The sequence below is a fragment of the Miniopterus natalensis genome, chromosome 14 (assembly GCF_054644295.1).
Source record: "Miniopterus natalensis isolate mMinNat1 chromosome 14, mMinNat1.hap1, whole genome shotgun sequence".
NCBI classification, from domain to species: domain Eukaryota; kingdom Metazoa; phylum Chordata; class Mammalia; order Chiroptera; family Miniopteridae; genus Miniopterus; species Miniopterus natalensis.
The window spans coordinates 58694081-58713781 of record NC_142094.1 but is presented as its reverse complement, the minus strand read 5'-3'; the positions used below and the strand labels follow the sequence as shown (position 1 = coordinate 58713781).

The 19701-nt window shown below is 55.3% G+C and overlaps 1 protein-coding gene across 3 annotated transcripts in view; it reads left to right on the top strand.

Annotated features, from left to right (window-relative positions):
- Positions 1–18608, top strand: part of LOC107532681 (transforming acidic coiled-coil-containing protein 2) — a 42758-nt gene extending 24150 nt beyond the window's left edge. For 2 of the 3 annotated variants that reach the window (XM_016207141.2, XM_016207142.2), the window contains 11 exons: positions 792–853; positions 1901–2016; positions 3180–3351; positions 4535–4675; positions 11046–11189; positions 11340–11416; positions 13097–13140; positions 16804–16964; positions 17161–17267; positions 17600–17720; positions 18062–18608. In XM_016207141.2, coding sequence (XP_016062627.2) covers positions 792–853; positions 1901–2016; positions 3180–3351; positions 4535–4675; positions 11046–11189; positions 11340–11416; positions 13097–13140; positions 16804–16964; positions 17161–17267; positions 17600–17720; positions 18062–18127 — 1211 coding nt within the window. In that variant the 3' untranslated portion in view covers positions 18128–18608. Of the gene's footprint in view, positions 1–791; positions 854–1900; positions 2017–3179; positions 3352–4534; positions 4676–5518; positions 5609–11045; positions 11190–11339; positions 11417–13096; positions 13141–16803; positions 16965–17160; positions 17268–17599; positions 17721–18061 lie in introns of all 3 variants that reach the window. The other variant, XM_016207143.2, reaches the window with a different exon arrangement.
- Positions 18609–19701: the final 1093 nt, after the last annotated feature.

Genomic DNA, 19701 nt, shown 5'->3' with positions numbered 1-19701 from the left:
GCTTGTCCGGCCCCCTCCCAGCTTCTCCCTGGACACCTCCTCTGCTCTGCCTGCCTGAGTGTGGCATGAGCCCCCTGGGGTCACTTAACACCATGATGCTGCTGCGGGCGCCTCCCCTGCCTCCTGACCGGACCGCCTGTCTCCCGAAGGCAGGTGCCCCGTCTGATCGTTTTTGCAGCCTGAAGTCTCGTCAACTTGAAATAGGTCATCTCTCTACCAAATTGGACTGTAAAAGTCTCTGGACCTGAACACTTGATCTGGACCAGCCCTGCAGGCACCGGCAGGACTTGGGGAGATGGTCTAGGTGACTTGCAGAGCTTCTCTCACAAGCAGCACCGAAGGGACAGTATCTGTCTCCCCCCCTTGCTCCAGGGCCTGGCTGGAGCTGACTTCTCAGGGAGGGACGACCAGGGGGTCCAGGTCCAGAGTGTCACTGGGATGTGGGAACAGCCCACGTGTTGCATATGAGACTTTCGGAGAAAACCAGCACCCAAAGGGTGTGCACCCTCTGATGGAAAACTGGGTGCTCAGTGCTCGGATCCGTCCCCATCAAACCTGTGTGGTCGTGACGTTTAATTCCCCAGGATGCTCTCAGGCTCCTACGTGGCAGGGGCCCTGTAGCCAGAGGTTGACCAGTTGTCTGAAATCAGCCGAGCCGAGTCTCCAGCTACTTTGGGCGTCTCTGGCCTGAGGACCTCAGAAAGCTTAGACTCTTGCTCCCACCCAGCCCAGCCCAGCCCCTCCCGTGTTTTCCTCTGGCACTGACACCTCTCCTTTTGTTTGCTCTGCAGAGCTGGATTACAGACACTCCTATGAAATTGAATATATGGAGAAAATTGGCTGCTCCTTACCTGTAAGTCTTCCTCCCTCCCCCAGCCGGTCAGGGCACTTGCTTTCCCAGCCTGTCCTTTGTCGGGACAACACAGCAAAGCATCCGGGGAACTCGGATCTCAAATCAAGGCCCTGGGTGTCCACAGTGCCCTGGGTGCCCGGGAAGGGTGAGCCGGGCTCGGGTCTGAGGCCTATATTCCATCCACTTCAGGTGGCCTTTATTTTTTTTAATTCTTGCCCGAGGATAGTCTTTCCATTGCTTTTTTAGCGAGAGTGGAAGGGGGAGAGAGAGAGAAACATCGATGCGAGAGAGACCCATCCATTGGTCGCCTCCCACACGCGCCCCGACTGGGCCTGGGGATCGAACCTGCAGCCGAGGTACGTGCCCTTGACGGGAACCGAACCCGGGACCCTTCAGTCTACGGGCTGATGCTCTCGCCTGGAGCCAGACCAGCCAGTGACTTCCCCGGGCTGAGGGGGAGCTAGTCAGGTTTCCTTTAAAAAGTGGGGGAGCGGTTTTGTTGTTTCTCGGGGGCACTGTTTTCTGTCGTCTTTAGACCAGCTGCCCCGTCACTGAAGAGTGTCGCCCCCACGCGTTGAGGGGTTACGACGGGCAGCTGACTCCGTGGCTGCCCATCTGTGGCCTCGGAGCACCTGGCCCCGGGCGCGGCCTCTGCCCCGCGCTGGCGTCCAGCGGGGCCCTGAGCCCAGTGGCCGGCGCCGGGCAGTCCCATCGCCGCCTTTCTCTGCGTTGCTGCTTCTCCGCTGCGGCTTTAAGCCAGCCGGTCTCGACAGGGCTGCGCAGTGTGCTGGGTCCTCATGCGCGTCCCCCCGTTTGGCTGCGGGCAGCACCCCGAGTGGGCTCCTCTCTGCCCCCGCGTATCCCCAGTGGCCGGCACCGCTGCCCACCGGCGCTCGGGCCGACGATGCAGCTGGGCCCCCCCGCCCCCCTCTGTCCTGACGGCACCCGTCCGCTCCTCTGCTGGTGGCCTGAGAACAGGGAGGGCTCCTCCGGGTGACGGTGCGCTTGTGTCTGCGGCCGGGCTGACGTGCGGCTTTGCTCCCACAGCCGGACGACGCCGCCCCGAAGAAGCAGGCCCTGTACCTGATGTTCGACACGTCTCAGGAGAGCCCGGTCAAGTCTCCCCCCGTCCGGATGTCGGAGTCCCCGACGCCGTGTTCCGGGTACGAGTTCCGCCACGAGAGCAGGCCAGAGGGTTACGGGGCCCCTGCGCGGGTTGGCGCCCCCGTCCCGGCTCCGTTTCGTTTGTGACTATTCAGGCGGCTGACGTTTCCGTCTCTCGGTGCCCACGCGGACGCGTGCGGGGGGTTCGTCACCGGCTGCCCTCAGGGCGGAGGCGAAAGCCCGTAACAGCTGCACGGGAGCCCCCCCGTCGCCCCAGTGCTCACACAGCTTTGTAATTTGCCCCCTGGGAAGGCAGCGTGCTCAGGACTCCTGTCCCGCGCCCGACCTCTCTGGCTGTGTTCCCTCGTGCAGGTCCCTTCACCCCCGGTGCTGTCGTTTCCTCGTGTGTCACGCGAGAGTGACAATGACACTGACCCTGTAGGGGTTTGAGGGAGATAAAACGGGGCTCTCGGTCTTGGAGGCGTCCCCAGCTGTGCCATGGGGGTGGGGTGCTGTCCTCCAAGCCTTCGGGAGGAGTGAACAGATGCCCCGAAGAAGCACTGTCACGGGCCGGCAGGCGTGGAGTGCCCGGCCGGCGTTTATTATGCCCGTCGGTGCGAATGTCAGCATCCGTCAGGGCTGTGTGCTGAGCTGGGTGCTGCTGTATTGGGCAGGTGGGGCCTCACCCTAAGACTGGGACCTTCCTGTCATCTCCTGCCTGCCCCTTCCAGTGGGCGGGCGTGAAAGCTCAGCTTTGACCTCAAAACTCAGGAACCTTCTGCGAGCAAAAGAAGGGTAATAATGGTGATGTCATTCCCGCAATGATGGTGCCAGGTGACAGGCTCTGTGTCAGGTGTTTTACCTGCAGGAGGCCCCTCCCTGGACCTTCACAGAGACATACACTGTCTCTGTCTTGCAGAACAGGAGACACGGGACCCAGTCACCTCCCCTGGGGTACACAGCCAGGCGACTGGCGGTCAGCCCACCTCCACAGCATGCCTCTTAGCCAGTGGATCTGTGCTTCCAACTCTCGCGTCAGCAGGCCCTGGCTTGGGGCTGAACCACCCTTTCCTGAGGCTGCCCAGCCTGCAGGCCCCGTGGCCGCCCTCTGGGAACACAGCCCTACAGGTCCAGGATCCCTCAGAATGTTGACTGAGGAGGGCGTCCAGGCCAATTTCAGTGGCATTTCCAATGAGACTAAAGGTGCCCTTTGCGTCCTCAGGTCAAGTTTTGAGGAGACCGAAGCCCTTGTGAATGCCGGGGCGAAGATCCTCCATCCGGTCGCAAGAGGGCTGGCCCCCAACCAAGAGCCACACTTGCAGATGCCAGAGAAATCCACCCAGAAAGAGCTGGAGGCCATGGCCTTGGGCGCCACCTCAGATGCGATTGAAATTGTAAGTGGGGTCAGAGGGGCCTGAGGTCACTGGGGCTGAGGTCACTGCCAGCTGGGTCCCATCACCAAGGGGGCCAGGCCTTCAGAGCAACACTCACCTGGCACCTGGTGTAGGCCCCACCCATCGCCCCAACCACAGAAACCCGCTGAGGAGACCCCACCGGAAGTTGTGGAATCACCTACAGGCTTTATTTGCCTTCAGGGTTACTTACTTCCCACCTTTAGCCCCTTCGGGCTGGGCAGTTGCTTTGGGATTGTCATCCGTGGGTACCTGCTTCTCAGGGGACACTCTCCTTGGTGGGACAGTGGCTTTCCTGGTGGTGGGAAGTCCCTCCTGTCTATAGACCAGGACATAGCTCTTTCCTCAGGGCACATGGACCTGGGCTGAAGGCCTCACACACATACATACACACACACCCTGCCTCAACCCCTGTACACTTAAAATAGACCATCCTTCTAGGTGAATTTTATTTTTATTTCTTTTATCTCCCTCCTAGCAACCCCCAGAGGGGTTTAAGGCCATTGATTTAGTTTATTTTTTGTTCCATAATAGTAAACCATGTATCGCATGCATTGAATACTTACTGAGCACCTACTATGTGTCTTGCGGTTGGCTACTGGGAAAATAAGATTAAACAAAAAGAGAGTCTGGACGTGATTCAGACAATCTCGCAAAAATATCCTGACGCCTGGTTTGCCTTCTACAAAGCTGGCTTCTGATTGTGAAGTCTTTCTGATCCATCAGGAGACGCTTTCTCCTTTGAAATCATCTTTCTATGACCTTTGCCAAAACCTTATTTTCTTTGATATCTATCCTGGGAAGAATTTTCTTGATGAGTTATGTTATGTTTGGAAAACCCATCAAATGGCTTATCTCCCACCCACCGAGATATTCAAATAAATAATTTCCCTCCCACCGACTGGCTAGGGAATGAGGGTGGCTTGGGGGTGGGGAGGGTGCCTAAGGCTGCTTTTGGGGTGGGGACTGGGCCTGCCACTCTCGAGACTCCGATTGTCAGCACATGGGACTCAGTCCAGAGGAACGGGACAGCGTCAGCCCCCGGCTGACACTCTCTTTAGCCTTAAGGCAGAAATGTCCCCAGATGGATGTGCGGTCCTTGCTTGGAATCGATGTCACTCTGCTCTGCTCTGTTTTTCCTCTGTCCCCCTCTGCCGGCCTGCAGACAGCTCCCGAGGGCTCCTTCGCCTCTGCCGATGCCCTGCTCAGCAGGCTGGCTCACCCGGCCTCCCTCTGTGGCGCACTTGACTACCTGGAACCCGACTTAGCAGAAAAGAACCCCCCAGTGTTTGCTCAGAAACTGCAGGTTTGTAGCCCACGTGTGACCTTTGGGGAGTTTGTCAAAACCTCAGTAGCGAATGAACCTCTGAACCCCAGACGCAGTGAGGAAAGGTTTAATAAAGAGTTGTGGAGAATGTTCCAAACAAAACATCTGCCCCTCAGGGACTGATGTATGTGGCGTCCTTTACCCAAGTCGCCCAAATGGTCAAGATTGTGCGATTGCGTAGGGAGCAGACCATTTGTACTGCAATTTAGAAACCGGGCCCGGTTGCTTTTCAGACGTTTTGAAAGCCCCCGGAGCAGCGCCTGTGATTCATTCACAGAACCACGGGTATTAGATCACCGTGGAACCCGGCTATTTATATGCACGAGGCTCTTAGACTCCCATCGAGATAACATCTGGACTCGGTCTTGCATCTGGAGCCGAGACAATGACCTCGTCTGTGCTTTAAATTTGACGACTTAATTTGATATCCTCTCGAACCCGGCCATTCAGAGCAAACCTAGAGAGACTGTTAACAGTCGTCTGGGAGATACAAATCCAGCTGAGGGAATTGTTAGCCGACTTTACATTAAACGAACAGAAGGAAAGAAACCAAAGGAAACAGTGAGGTAGAATTTTTTATTTTGTTTTTTCATATTCTAATGCATAATATTCCTGATAGACATCCCAAAGGGCGATTTAAAAAAAAAAGGAAATTAAACACTTATTTCATGATCTGCTGAGGTGTTAACTGTGACAGAGATCTGAGCGTGTTTCCCCGAGTGCCTGTCGTGACACGTCCCCTGGCGCTTTCCTTCCTCCGTTGCGCGCACGTTTACACCCCGTGGGGTGCGCTCCCCTGGCTCACGCCCGCCCCTCTGGCAGGAGGAGCTAGAGTTTGCCGTCATGCGGATAGAAGCCCTGAAGCTGGCCAGGCAGATCGCCCTGGCTTCCCGCGGCCGCCAGGACGCCAAGGTACTGGTTTGCCGCTGCCTCTTGAGAGTGGTGTGTGGTCCCGACGCTTCTTTGCTAACCATCGGCCAGGCGGGCATTGCTGATGTTCCACAAAGTATAATTTTCCAGAAGGCTAGAGCGTAACTCGTGTGGATCCACACTGAGCACTGTCTGAGGCCTGACTCGGTAGCGAGGGCGGAGCCGGCTGAGAGGAGGAAGTTGGGAGAAACAATGTATCAGGAGGGCTGGGCTGCGATGGCGTCAGATGTCAGGCGCTTGATACTAGCTAACCAGTCACCGCCTTGGAGGTGTTTTATTGTTTCTAAAATTTGCTTCTCTGCTGAACAAAAATAATTGGCAGCTTTTCTGTTTTCTACAAGTTTGTATCTGTGCTGAGACTGGACCCTAATCAATGGTAAAAATAATAAGCAAAACTGAGACATTCCTGAGACGCCCGGTAACCCCTGGACCAGGGTCACAGGATCACAGAAAAGCAACCCTTTTCTGTAAAGGGCGGACAATAAATATTTCAGGCTGTAGGGGCCATCTGGTCTCTGTAAGTGCCGCTCAGTTCTGCCACCTTCACTCAGAAGCAGCCACGGACAATAAATACATTGATGAATGGGTGTGGCCGTGTCCCAGTAAAACCCTTTGTACAAAGAAGGGCAGCCGGCCGTTGGCCCGCACTCTGCAGTTTGCCAAGCCCTGCTCTGGAGTGGTGCATGTTACTGGCAGGACATGCAGGAATCTTTGCCTGGCTTCTAAGTTTGGCATATTTTTTTCTAACACTTCGAATGAGTTGCTGATGACACGTGAAAGGGTGTGTGGCCCTGTGAGGTGCAGCCCACCCTGAGCTGGGCAGCCCCGTGGACCTGGTGTGTGAGACCAGGGCTGGACCCCAGAGTGCTCAGTGGCCCTGAACAACTGGGTGAGCCTCTCTGAGCCTCAGTTTCTCCACCTGTGAGATGAGGCTAACAACAGTGAGTTTGCAGATTGCTGTGAGGACTGCAGAGGACGTGTGGAGAGAGCACTGTGCCTGCACACAGTAGGTGTGTAGTAAATGAATGTTGCTGTTAGCTAACCTTCACTGTGCTTCTGCTACCTTGTGAGACGCCCACAGCATCTCGTCGGTAGGCGGGTCCAGGCCCCATGTTACAGATGGGGAGATGGGGCCACGGAACCAGCCAAGGCCTGACTGGCTCATTGGCCTGGTGGGACCTAGAGCTTGAATCTCCAGGTGGAGCCCTGGCACATCCGGCTCCAGTAACAGCTCCCCTGGCAGAGGAGCCAGTGGGCCAGGGGTTTCTCCCACCCCTCATCCTTGGCACAGGATCAGGAGTTCGTCTGCTGCTCCTGCCCTGAGCCCCCACACGTGGTTTCCCTGGATCTAGGGTAAGGGGGCACAGAGACGCCTCAGTGAATGAAGGTGGTCACACGAGGGGTCCCAGACTGGGCACATTGGGATGTAGGGCAGAGGCAAGGATATAAATATAGATTGCTGATGTTCTTTTTCTTACTGGCAACCCATAAATTTGGTTGGTTTCCATGACAATGCAATCTTTAGAAAGCAATAAGGATTTTTTCCCCATTAGGTTTATTTCCTGATATCCTCGGGTAGCGGCTTACAGGCAGGATGAATGTTTCAAGTCTGCCCACTGCAAATATGGTATATTCTTATCCCAAAGTTTGAGGCAGAGTTGGGATGTTCTAATAAGTAGTTCAGATTGAGCGACAAATGTTCGGGGTGCCTGGTATCCCCCTCCTTCCTCTGAGACCACATCAGAGATGGCGGCCGACAAACCTTAGCCAGCAGCTGACTTCCATCCGTCACAGCCTGTTCTCAGACTGTGTTATCATGTGAATGTCGTGCTTGTGGGTGGGCGGGGCAGCCCAGCTGCCTCCTGTTTCAGAGGCACACGCCGAGAGACGCAGCCACGGGTGGGATGTCTGGAGGGGAAGGAACGTTTTTTCTGCCGTAGTAACTGGTACCGCTTTTGTAGGATGTGTATTATCTAGGGACCTTGCCCAGGTGCCACTCCCTATAGCTGACCCACCCACTGGTGCTCCCTTTGTCTTCATGCACGTACATTCCCGGGGGTTGCTGTTCGTGGATGCTCCGTGGCCCTTCTGCACGGGGAGCTGCTGACGTGGGAAGAGAATGGTGGCCGTGGGTCTAGTTTGCTCTTTCCTCTGCCTGAGTATTTCAGCTGTAGGTGGCCTCGCCCGTCTTTTTGGCAGGATGGCCTTAGACTGTGGCTACCATAAAGATGAAACCACTTGGAATGAAAAAGATCCTATTGAGGGGACGACAGGCAACAGGGTGGGGTCTTTTCTGGGAGCGCCTTCCTCATGTTTGCCATTTAGAGTTCGACAGCTGCCCATTATCAGATTCAGATGGGCAGCACTGGGTGAGGCCACTCTCCCACCCAGTCTGGTGCCATGTGGCCAGGACAGTGCCCAGCCTGTGTCCACACTCCACACCCTTGGCCTAGCTCATGCGGTCTCCCTACCTGATCTGGACTCCTGGTCCCCACCCCAGTGCTCCACCCAGCCCGGCTCCTGGGGACAGAGCTTCTGCCCTGGTCCCAGAGTGGCAGCTTCCCCTGAGGCTTTGTGCCCGGGAATTGGCCACAGGAGGACCTCAAGTTCCAGTGAGTGACAGGCCCCCAGCCCCCAACTCCCAGCTGCAAGGCCCAAAGGGCCCCAGGCATGAGGTCTGCAGGTCTGACCAGGTGACAGGGCCCCAGGGACTGAGACTTGAGAGCATGACTGAGGGGTTTGGACATCGGCTCTACAGGCTCAGGCCCTCGGAGTCGTGGTCATTTCACGTTTTAATTTGTGATTCTAGCAGCTTTTTGGCTCCTGTGAAGCAGGAAGTGGAGGGTTATGTAAGAGAAACAAAGTTTTCTCTAACTGGGATCTTAAAACATCAGTGAGACAAACCTATTAATTTCAAACAGTTCTCGGTTGTAAGAGGAAAGTGGGGGGTGTGCCTTGGATTTCATTACCCTGCAGACACTCTGGTGGTAACCCAAGTGCGATTCTGAGCTCATCTGTCCTTCATTGAAAACACCAGGCGGCCGAGACGAAAAGTGATACTGAGTCGCTGTAGATGTGGAAACCTTGTGCGTTTACTTAGAAAGCTCATTTTATGCATTTTTCATTCCCTCTTTTGTTTCACAAAGGACTTTAGACAGCTCCCAGATCATTAATTCCTGCGATGGTCTTACTCAGTTTCCGCCCAGTGTGATAGAGTGAGTTTTAATTCATTTTCTCTTGCACCACAGAGAGCTGGTTTATTTGGGGTCAGAATTGAATCCCAGTCTGGGAAACCTTTGCCAAGTGGCTCAGCTCCCCAATGTCTTTCATCTCTAGAAGGACCAGGATGAGTTACATGGTCTCTAATGTTCTTTCCATTTTGAAATTTCATTGTTTTATTTTTTCAAAGAATACATCCTTTCACTTAAAAAGTGATAGGAACAGTTAAAAAAAATTTTTTTTTTTAATTTTTATTTTAGAGGAAGGGAGAGGGAAAGAGAGAAACATCGATAGGAAACGTCGTCGATCGGCTGCCTCCTGCACGCCCCCTACTGGGGACTGAGCTGCAGCCCCGGCATGTGCCCTGACCGGAGTCGAACCAGTGACCTTTCAGTGCGCCCGATGACGCCCAACCACCTGAGCCACGCCAGCCAGGCAGAAACCGTTTTAACCCTCTTCAGAATTTTGTGCTTGTGAACTTTTTGTGTCTATAAACACAGACACTGTGTCTGGGTATAATTTCCCATTTGGTTCCTGAGAAGTTTCTCTTATAACAAGTAGAACCTTGAGAACAAACAGCAGAGATTAACCCACTGGGGGAAGCTCTGTCCGTGTCCGGCGGCTCTTTCCCGAGAGGTCAGCCTGCTCCTGGGGGCTGTTAACTTGTATTCTGGCCAGACATCCTATGTCAGCTTCTCTAGGGCCGGAGGCTGCAAAGCTCAGGGCGCCCATCTGAGACGGGAGCGCGTCTCTAGGGTCTGGTGGACGGGCCGTGGGCTCCCCTCTCTGACCAGCAGTTGTCATTTGCGTCCCAGATGCTCAAGGCCGGGCAGGGGCAGTGAGACCCAAGCAGCAGAAGCTTGCTTCTGGGACAGCCTGAACCGTTTGGTTCCTCGTGCATGTGTACAACTAACAGGCCCTCACTCGGGGACCTCCAGTCCTATCCGTTAAACTCCGCCCGAGTTTTCCCGGCTCTCAAGTTCATTTTCCAGGAGACTGTGGCAGGGTAAGCAAGCTCATTCTGGTGACTGAGAGAAATTCTGCTCAGGGACCTTCAAGGGCACCCCTTCCCGGTGACTGCTGGCCCTTGACCCCATCCGCTGCCATTTGCGGATGAGCCCTGGTCATTCCTTTCCCAGATCTCTGTCTTTCCGCCACACCGTGGTGGCCTGTTCACTGCTCAGTTTCTTCTCATAAATTTCCTCAGGAGGAGGCAGCCCACGTGCCTGCCAGACTGCAGGGAATGAGACTCTGGTAACCGGGGTGGAGGTCGGCCTGGCGACCGCGGCGGCGCCAGGAGGTTGATGAACAGGCCTGAGAGCAATGGGTTGGGGTTCCTCGGGCAGTGGAGCTAGACTGACACCCTGGCTGCGCTGGTTGGATGTGCTCCTAACACCGCATTTCACGTGTGTTGGAAATCGCTGAGCATCTTGTGCACAGGGGGGGAGGGGAACCCCAGACCGCTCCTCCCTCTGTCGCAGGAGGCTAGCGACCGTCATCTACAGTCAAACCGGGGTCCGTGTGGCGGTTTGGGAACCACACCACTTGCTGAGGGTCTATCAGCTAATGCGGATACTATCACTGATCCTGTTTTCAGTTTTCTCGTTGACACAAGGGACTGATGGCAGCAAGCTCCAACGTGACTCTTACCTCCAACTAGCTTGTGGCCGGTGACGTGGTTTCACAGCCATAGCACCACAGTAGACCTTAAGCTTGGTGTGAATTGTGTCCTTGCAAACGGAGCTAAAAAAAAAAAAAAAAAAAAAAAAAAGCCCCCCGCAGACTGAAGTGGGGACAGTCTTACAGACATGCTCAGATCCACCCTGACCCTGGACCAGGCTGGGACTCAGCACCGTTCCTGCTGGATTTCTTGGATGTGGGGCCGGCTGGAGAAGGACCGATGTGCACACGCTGCACCCAGGTGCCCTGGCGTCTGATGAATGGCCGTGACAGCCCCACGCCGCAGGCCGGGAGTGGGGAAGGCCTCCGCCACTCGCCCCTTTGTCTGCCAGCACCCTGCAACGTGATCGATTTCCATAGATTGTGTCCGCCATCCCCCACTCACCCGCCTTAGCGTTTTCTCAAGCTCTGGACGTTCTCTGTTTCAAAACTACACAACCCATTCACGAGAGAACGAATGCTTTCCTCTGTCATACGATCGATGTTAACTTTTTTTTTTTAATTAAAAACCAATCCGCAGAGAGAAGCTGCTCACCCAGCAGATGTCTCCATCTCCAAAACAGCCCTGTACTCCCGCATCGGGACGGCCGAGGTGGAGAAGCCCTCGGGCCTCCTGTTCCAGCAGCCGGACTTGGACTCCGCCCTGCAGGTTGCCCGAGCTGAGGTACCAGCTTCCTTCTGTCTCAGGCTCGGGGAAATTCTCTGACGTAGGAAATTTTAACTCTCCGTTTATTCAGTACCTTCTTGTCCCGGCCTGTGAGCTGCTGGGATCTGAGTTCTCTCACTGGGGGCTAACCCTTCTCTCTGGCTCTAGATCATAACCAAGGAGAGAGAGGTCTCCGAGTGGAAGGAGAAATACGAGGAGAGCCGGCGGGAGGTGATGGAAATGAGGTCAGTGTGGCGCTCGGGCTCCCGGCACCTGTGGCTCGGTACCGCTGGCAGCTGGTGTGGCCCACAAACGGGGTCTTCCATACAAGCGATCTGTGTCTTTCCTGAGGTTCATATTTTCACAAAAGTGTTTTTACTAGTTTACTATGGTTAAAATATCACGTGCGTGAGTTAAAGGATGCAATAAATACGTGGACAGTGAAAACCCTCCTTCCCTCCCGGCCCCCATTCCACGCCCCTCGGGTGTCTGCTCTGCACCCTTTCTGGTGAATCCTTCTGAGAATCTCCCGTTTCTGATGGCACATGTTCACGTCAGCCAGAGAGGCTCCTTTTTTCTCCAGAAGGGGAGAGTGGAAATGTCCAGTGCAATTTTGTAGCTTAGCATTTATTGGATAATTTTTCTATGTCTCCACCTCATTGTTTATGGCTTAATAGTCCTCATATGGTTATAATGTAATTTCACGAGTCTCCGTGGATAGACATGTAGGCTGTCTCCCGAATTTCCCTTGAATGATTTATTTTCAGTGGCTGCATTTGTAATGGACATGTGGTAGCTATCGTGTTAACACGCATGTCAATACCGTGTCCATAGTGCCCGCCACCTGCCAAGGCTGTGCTTTTGGCCTGAGGCCCACGGCCTCTGTGTCTCCCCCCGGCCCTCAGAAGGGGTGGGCAGCTCTGTTGGACAGCAGGAGGCTAAGGGAGACAAGGTGACTTTCCCCAGGTCCCGGAGCTTCTAGTTAGAAGAACATGAACTTCAGTCCACCTTCCCTTTCCTTTCTCCATTTCTCATCTTCTTAGAGACTAAGAAACCATCTCTGGGGCCAGAACTTACCCCTGGGCTGTGGTTTTTGCAGCTACTTTGGACAGTGTAGGTAAAACCCCGTCTTTTTCCAGAGGTTCCTTCTGAAGGTTGACTTGCGGGGCGGGGCTCCTGCCCTCCTGGGACTGGGGGCAGCAGGGCGGCATCTTCCAAGCACGGCTCTTAGTGCGTCTTTGTAGCTTCTGTTGATCGTGGCTCCAAGAAGTGCTGCTTCCCCCCCCCCCCCACACGCGTGAGTTAGAAGCGGCCGTGGGCCTCCAGGAGCTTCCAGTCGTGCACTGTGAGATGCTGGAAGAAGATTCAGATAAAATGACATGGAGTTCCAAGGAGAAATCAGGGAAGGCTTTCTGGAAGAGGAAGCATTTGCATTGGGCCTTGAGGAACAGACAGACAGGGAGAGGTGGAAGGAGAGAGGGGACGTGAACAGCACAGGCAAGGGCATGGAGGCGGGAAAGCCCAGAGCAAACAGGAAACCATTCGTTCTCGTTGAGCCACGGTGTTCATGGGGTGGCGAGGGAGGAGGGGAGAGCGACGAGGGAGACCGGGCCCAGGCTGCAGACGGCTGTGATTGTCGGGCTAAAGGTTTGGCCGTGTGTTTTTTCTTCGTGGGGAGTGGGGAGGCCTGGACGGTTTTGCACAGGGAGAGGTGTGACCAGCGTCATGCCTGAGGAAAGTGAGCCCGTGTGGGTGTGCGAGGAGAAGGCCGAGGGCGGAGGCCGCCCTGGGCATGTGAGCCAGCGGTGACAAACGAGACGCGTCCACCGTACCCTGGTCAGGCTGCCAACGTCCAGCACGTGGCCCCGGGTGAAATTACAAACCGTTTGTTGTCATGGTTCTGACAGTTTTCACTTCTCTTACAGGAAAATAGTGGCCGAGTATGAGAAGACCATCGCTCAGATGATAGGTGGGTGTCCTGCCCAGGAGGGGCTCAGGCCCACCCGGAGGTTTCCACATTACTGGGGGGGGGGCGGTTGAAGACAGAGACTCAGGTGTGCTCCTCTCACACCCCTAGAGCGCGAGGTCCTCCAGGAAGGGCTCAGGGTCCCTGGCTGTGCCCCGGGGCAGAGTCCGGGGGCCTCCTGGAAACTCCTGCTAGAATGTCCTTCACTGCTACGCATGCCTGTAGGGAACCTTGGCGGTCACTGCAGTGGCCGTTGTTTGACCCAGCCAGGACTGCCCACCTACCGGGGAAACAGATGTGGGTTGGCTCCTGGGATGCTTAGGGGCATTTTGCTCATGGGAGAGGCTGGGATTCAAATCCCTAAACCCTGTCGTAGTTTAGGCTCAAGTGACAAAATAGGCCACTCAGCCTTCACGCACTGCCTAGGGCAGGAGGGCTGAGCTGTGGCCGCCCCGCTTCCCTGGTGACGTGGCAGGACACTGTCATCCGATCACAGCGCGTTCTCACGGGGCGTGGGCCCTGCCCCAGAATCCATCTCAACACAGCCTCCCGCAGGCGGTGCTGACAGATCGCTGCGGCTGGGAGAAAACGACCTCGGGTTACCCATTTTCCACAGCTAGGCCTTTTTTCAGCTAATGGATAAACCTCTTGCCGAAGTTCCAAGCCCAAGGTTTTACCCTAATGATCACTTTTCAAAAATGATGTTATGACCCTAGGGGGGTAGTTTTTTGTTTATCTATTTATTTGTTTGCTTAGGTCCATGATACCAGTTTTTAAAAAATCTTTTCCTCCTACGCTGGCCAGTGTGGCTCAGTGGTTAAGAGGGTCGGGCCCGCGCACCAAAGGGTCACAGGTTTGATTCACCGTCCAGGGCACGTACCTGGGTTGCAGGTTCATTCCCTGGCCCTGGTCGGGGTGTGTGTGGAAAGCAACCAGTCGATGTGTCTCTCTCACATGGACGTTTCGCTCTCTCTCCCCTCCCTCTCTCCCTTCCACACTCTCTCAAAATCGATGGAAAAAATATCAATATCCTCAGGTGTGAACTAACAAAATAGTAATAATAACAATTTAAAAAATCTTTTCCTCCTAAGCACATATGGGGTAAAAGCCCCAGCTCTCCGCAGACCACAGCCTCTGTGCCCGAGCGGGACTCTGAGCTGGCGATGAGCCCCTCTCCCAAACGTTTGGGTACGTGTCACGTGACACCTCCCGCTGTCCCGGGATAACTGAGAGTGGCCTTGGGGATGACAAAGAGGCTGACAGTGGAGCGCTTTCCCTTCAAAGGGGCTTTACTTTTGATTGATTATGATAAAGGCCGTTCCTCCCAGAGCTCGGGGGCAGCCCGTTTGTGTGGTTCTGAACATCAGCCCCCGGGTGTCTGCTTTCTATCAGATGAAGCCTCTTTATTAAACTGGTAGAAGGAGTCATGGATACGTATGGATGGGATAAAAGACAGGACTCTTGGCACTGAAACTGCTGCTGAAAGCTCCAGGATGAAGGATTTATGTTCCAATATCCAGCGGTTGGCCAGCGGAGCACAGCCTCCTGGCCTCTGGGAGTCTCGGGATGTGAAAACGCCACTCAGCCCGACGTTGGCTCATCTGGAAACATCCTTCTGTGTCCCAGAGTCGTACGTTTTTATTTTCGCTCCTGGTGGTGACGTTGAGGCCAATGTTGAGATGGGGGTGAAAGGCCAGGAGCCTTGGCTGCTGGGAGCAGGCCGCCCAGAGCCACCTTTTATTGCTCGGCTGGCGATTTTTTTTTTAAAGAATGTTTTATCGATTTTAGAGAGAGGGAAAGGGAGAGAAACATTGATATGAGAGAGAAACGTCAATTGGCTGCCTCCTGCACCCCCCTACCGGGGACCGAGCCTGCAGCCCAGGTACGTGCCCTTGACTGCACCGGCTGACGCTCTAACCACGGAGCCTGCGGCCAGGGCTTGGCTGGCAATTTATTTTGTTTTTTGTTTTTTAATATATCTTTATTGATTTCAGAGAGAGGAAAGGAGAGGGAGAGAGAGAGACAGAAACATCAATGATGAGAGAGTCATTGATCTGCTGCAGCCCGCAGCCCGGGCCTGTGCCCTGACCGGGAATCGAACCCTGATCGCCGGGATCCTAGGCCGATGCTCAACCGCTGAGCCACGCCCGGCTGGGCGGCTGGCAATTTAAATTCAAGACAGTCCCTACTGAAAACCAAAAGAGCGAGAGCCTGTCTAGTGGTGTCCGTAGCCTCTTGAAGCTAAGGCCAGTTTCCACCGCCTGCACTTCCCTTCCTGGCTCCGGCCTGGCTCCGGGGCTCGGTGTGGCCATCCAATCCTGCACGTCGCGTGATCCCTGCCCTGCCAGCGTTGCCCCTTCTCATCACATGTTCCCAAGAGAGTGCCCTAGGTTCAGAGATGGAGCTTTCAGACCTCAGAACAGAGGGACCCCTGCTTTCTGCATCGCGGGTCGTGGCAATCTTTTTTTTTTCTGCTTTCCTAACAACTGCCCTGATGATCTGTTTTGCTTCCGTTTTCCGTTGCTTCTTGCCCTTTGCTTGCAAAACAAACAGGCAAGCCCGGTAAGTAAATGCTGTTCACCTAACTTGACACCTTGCCTGTTGCAACCCTTGTTTGTTAGTTTGCTTTGCTGTTTGTGTGACTTTTGCTTTTGTGTATTAGCTGCGCCCCCCCCCCCATAGTTTAATAATGTTCCGCCTGAAAAAGCCAGAAAATCTCCAGGGACGTCATTCTGTTGTTGAGTCTCTTGGGTTTGGGGCTGTGCTGTGGCTGTCACCATTTCCAGATGCCAGCCCCCCGATGGCAGCTGCCCTTGGAGGCGCCCCTGACAGCAGGCAGCCCCTCCCAGGTGACCTGGGCTTGGGGACAGGTCTGCACAGCTCCCTCCCCCAGGAGCTCTAAGTGGGGGGCTTCTCTCTTCCCTGCTCTCTGCTGTCACCCAAGTAGACAGGTCCCAGCATGGTCCCTCCCCCACCCGGACCAGTCCTGGGTCAGCACACAGGAGGGAGGGCACCCTGCCGCCAGGGGCTGTGTTATGTCCGTGGTCAGGAAGCCATTCCCATAAGTGGGAAGCAGGTGGTTTTCTAGGTGTTCAGGCGAATGTTAGTTTGTGACGGCCCAGAGACGCTGGGCCGAGAACGGAGCGGTCCTCTCGCCAGCATCAGCCGCTCTAAACTGGGCCAGAATTTCATTCTTTGGTGCCTAACTGAGAAACTCATGCAGAAAGAAATAGCTCCGAGGGATGTTTCAAGGGTGAAGACGCCCTTTTCCTCACCGGCGACCATCTCCCTGTCCTGACCATGCTCAGGAGGGCCTGTCCCTCACAGCCCAGGCTGCGGGGCCGTTACTCTTGCCCAACGCAGAATCCAGTAGCGGCGTTTTCTTCTTCACCTGTGGGTCTGTTTGCCGTCAACAACCTGGGGTCTCCACTGTAGACTTTTCCCGTCAGGTCAAAGAACGGTGGCTAACGGCCACCCCATCTGATACTGCAGACGTCCCGGCCTGGGATGCAGGGGCCCTGCGGCTAGTTCCTTAGGGCCTGGGTGGGCTCGGGGGACGGTCTCTGCAGAGTCGGAGCTGCCCACAGGTTAGGCTGCGGCCTCGCTGCCCGAGCCCAGGCCCAGGCTCCGTGGGCTCCATGGTTCTGTGCCCGTCTCTCCTGCCAGAGGACGAGCAGAGGGAGAAGTCCGTCTCCCACCAGACGGTCCAGCAGCTGGTCCTGGAGAAGGAACAGGCCCTGGCCGACCTGAACTCCGTGGAGAAGTCTCTGGCCGACCTCTTCCGGAGATACGAGAAAATGAAGGAGGTGCTGGAGGGCTTCCGGAAGGTGCGTTTGCGCTCGGGGACGTGCGGGGTGGGGTCGGGGGAGGCGGCGGGGCCCGGGGGCTTGCAGAAGGCCGTCCTCACAGGCTGGGGCGTCAGGCTTGGCCGTCCGAGGCTCCACCCTCATCGGGGGGTCCCTGGGGTTCCCAGAGCCCTCGGCATTTCCTCTGCGGGCTCGACCCCGTTCTCTGTCGTGTCAGAATGAAGACGTGCTGAAGAAGTGCGCACAGGAGTACCTGTCCCGCGTGAAGAAGGAAGAGCAGAGGTACCAGGCCCTGAAGGTGCACGCGGAGGAGAAGCTGGACAGGTAACGGCCGGGCTGCCCCGGGCTGGGTGGCAGCTGCGGTGGCGTCCCTGACGCGGGCCGGCCAGCGGGCGTCCCTTCAGCACGGCTCGGTGTGGTTCGAGACGCGATCGCCCTCAGCGAGCGCTGTGAGGGGTGTGTGCTGCGATGTTCCGGACGCCCACTCAGAGCCCCCGGCATCCTGGGAGTGGGGTTCGGGATGGGGGTGCTCGTGGGGGCCTGTGCTGGGCCTTCGCTGGTGGGAGCTGGAGCCGGACAGGTCCCCCTGCCCAGAGTTGGGAGACGCCTACGGGGAGGGTGATCATTTCTGAGCGCCACGTCCCCCGTCCCCACAGGGCCAATGCTGAGATCGCCCAGGTCCGGGGCAAGGCCCAGCAGGAGCAGGCCGCCTACCAGGCCAGCCTGCGGAAGGAGCAGCTGCGGGTGGACGCCCTGGAGAGGACGCTGGAGCAGAAGGTAACGGGCCAGGCGCGGCGGCCTTCAGGCAGGCAGGGCTGGCGGGCCCCTCGGGTCCCGGTGCTGGGGACCTTTCCATTTCTGATCTCATTGAATTCTCGGAGACGGATGTTATTCACATTTTAGAGAGAAGGAAACCGAGGCTCAGAGAGGTCATGTAAGTTGCCCAAGGTCACACAGCGAGAGCTGGGATGTAGTAGATTATTTGGCACCACGTCATTTCTCAGGGGGACCAAGAGGCCTGAAGGACCCCATGCCCCTAAAATGCCAGTGGCCGTTCTGCTTGGCCGTTCAGACCCCCGAGAGATTTCAGCAGCCGTGTTTTTCGTCTTCACTTGCAGAATAAAGAAATAGAAGAGCTCACCAAGATTTGCGACGAACTGATTGCCAAAATGGGGAAAAGCTAACTCGGAGCCAAACGCCTGGCCTTGACCGTTGCGTGCAATATGAGCGTCGGCACACTGCTGTCCACCCGCCCAGGCCCGACGGGCTCTGTTCTCTCTTCCGTATGCACTACTGTGTTCCCCTCACACGTAACGTTGATCTGATTGTATGCAGTGCTAAGGAGACTATCAGAACTGCTTGCTATCGGTTTGTGTTTTTCCTAGTTTGATTCGTAGCAAGTTGACCTCAGAGTTCCTGTATCAGGGAGACTGTCTCATTCTCTAATAAAAGACACATCGCTGACCTTGGCCTTGCCCTTGTCCCTGAGTTCCCAGGGAGCGGCTTTTGGATTTAATACGAACATGTACAGCTTGCACAGGGACTCTTGCCTTAAGGAGTGTACACTTGATCTGCGTTTGCTGATTTGTTTAAAAAAAACAATGCATGTTTCAAATAAAATTCTCTATTGTAAATAAATTTTTTTTCCTTTGGATCTTGGCAATATGAGTGAGTGGTTGTGATTTATTTTTCTGGGGAGGGTTGAGCCTTTCCTTTCCTTTGTTCAGTGCTATCAGATTTGGCCTCTCACTCCTCTCTGGGCTCATTTCTTTGTCGGTTTAAGTAACATTTGTGGCTGTGTTGGTAAGTAGAGACTAATGAGAAATACTGACTTGCTATTAAATAATTCAGTGAATGTATGGAATTAACTTGGGTTCTCTTTTTACAAAGTCTGGCTTTAGGGGGCAAAACTATTTCCCTCTATCGGCTGGAGGGAGCAGCAGGCCGTCACTCTGTCTGTCCCCTCTGTGTGTGCAGGTCAACCCCGAGTGTCCTTTCCCCTCTAAAGGGCGAGGAAAGGGGATCAGTTTCTGGTGGGAGGTCATTTTCGGCCACTCCGGAGAGTAAACTAAGTAAACAAGCTTGCCATTAGATTCCTTAGTTGCTGCTGACCCTGCTGGAGACGCCAGGTTGAAGGGTGGGTGGGTGTGGGGGTGCAAAGGTGCCTTTATTTCCCAGGGTGCTGTTAACAAATCGAACTTGCCAGCCTCAAGCCTCGGAGAGGGACCTTCTCCCACTCCTGCTGCAGTGAGAGAGGCGACCACCAGGGGGAGCTGTGGGCAGCTCGGTGAGAGGCGTTCCCGGGGCGCCTCTGGGAAGCAGGGCTTCTCACCCAGGAGGAGAGAACTCGACAGGGAAAGGTAAAGCGGCGGCAGTCGCTCACCTGTGAGGACCGAGGGAGACTTGGGCCTTTTGGGACCTGGGTAATGTTCGTGTCTTGCCCGCTTTTGGACGTGATTACGGGGCCGTCGTTCTCTGACCCGTCGCAGGCTGGCTGGTGGACAGCAGTGCTCTGTGGCTCGTTTGTGTTCAAAGGAAAGCGGCCGAGGGGAGCCAGGCGAGCTCCCAGGCTCCTGGCCGCCTTCCTCCTCGAAGGTCGTTCCATTTTTAAAGTGTGGGGAATTCATTGCCCATAGTCTTCCTTTAAGGTTGTACCAAAATATAACCCACCCCCCACACACACCTCTGGGGCATAAGATCTGGTCCAGGGTCACACAGTCAAGACCAGAGTGGAGACCGGGTGTTTCTTTACTGTGCC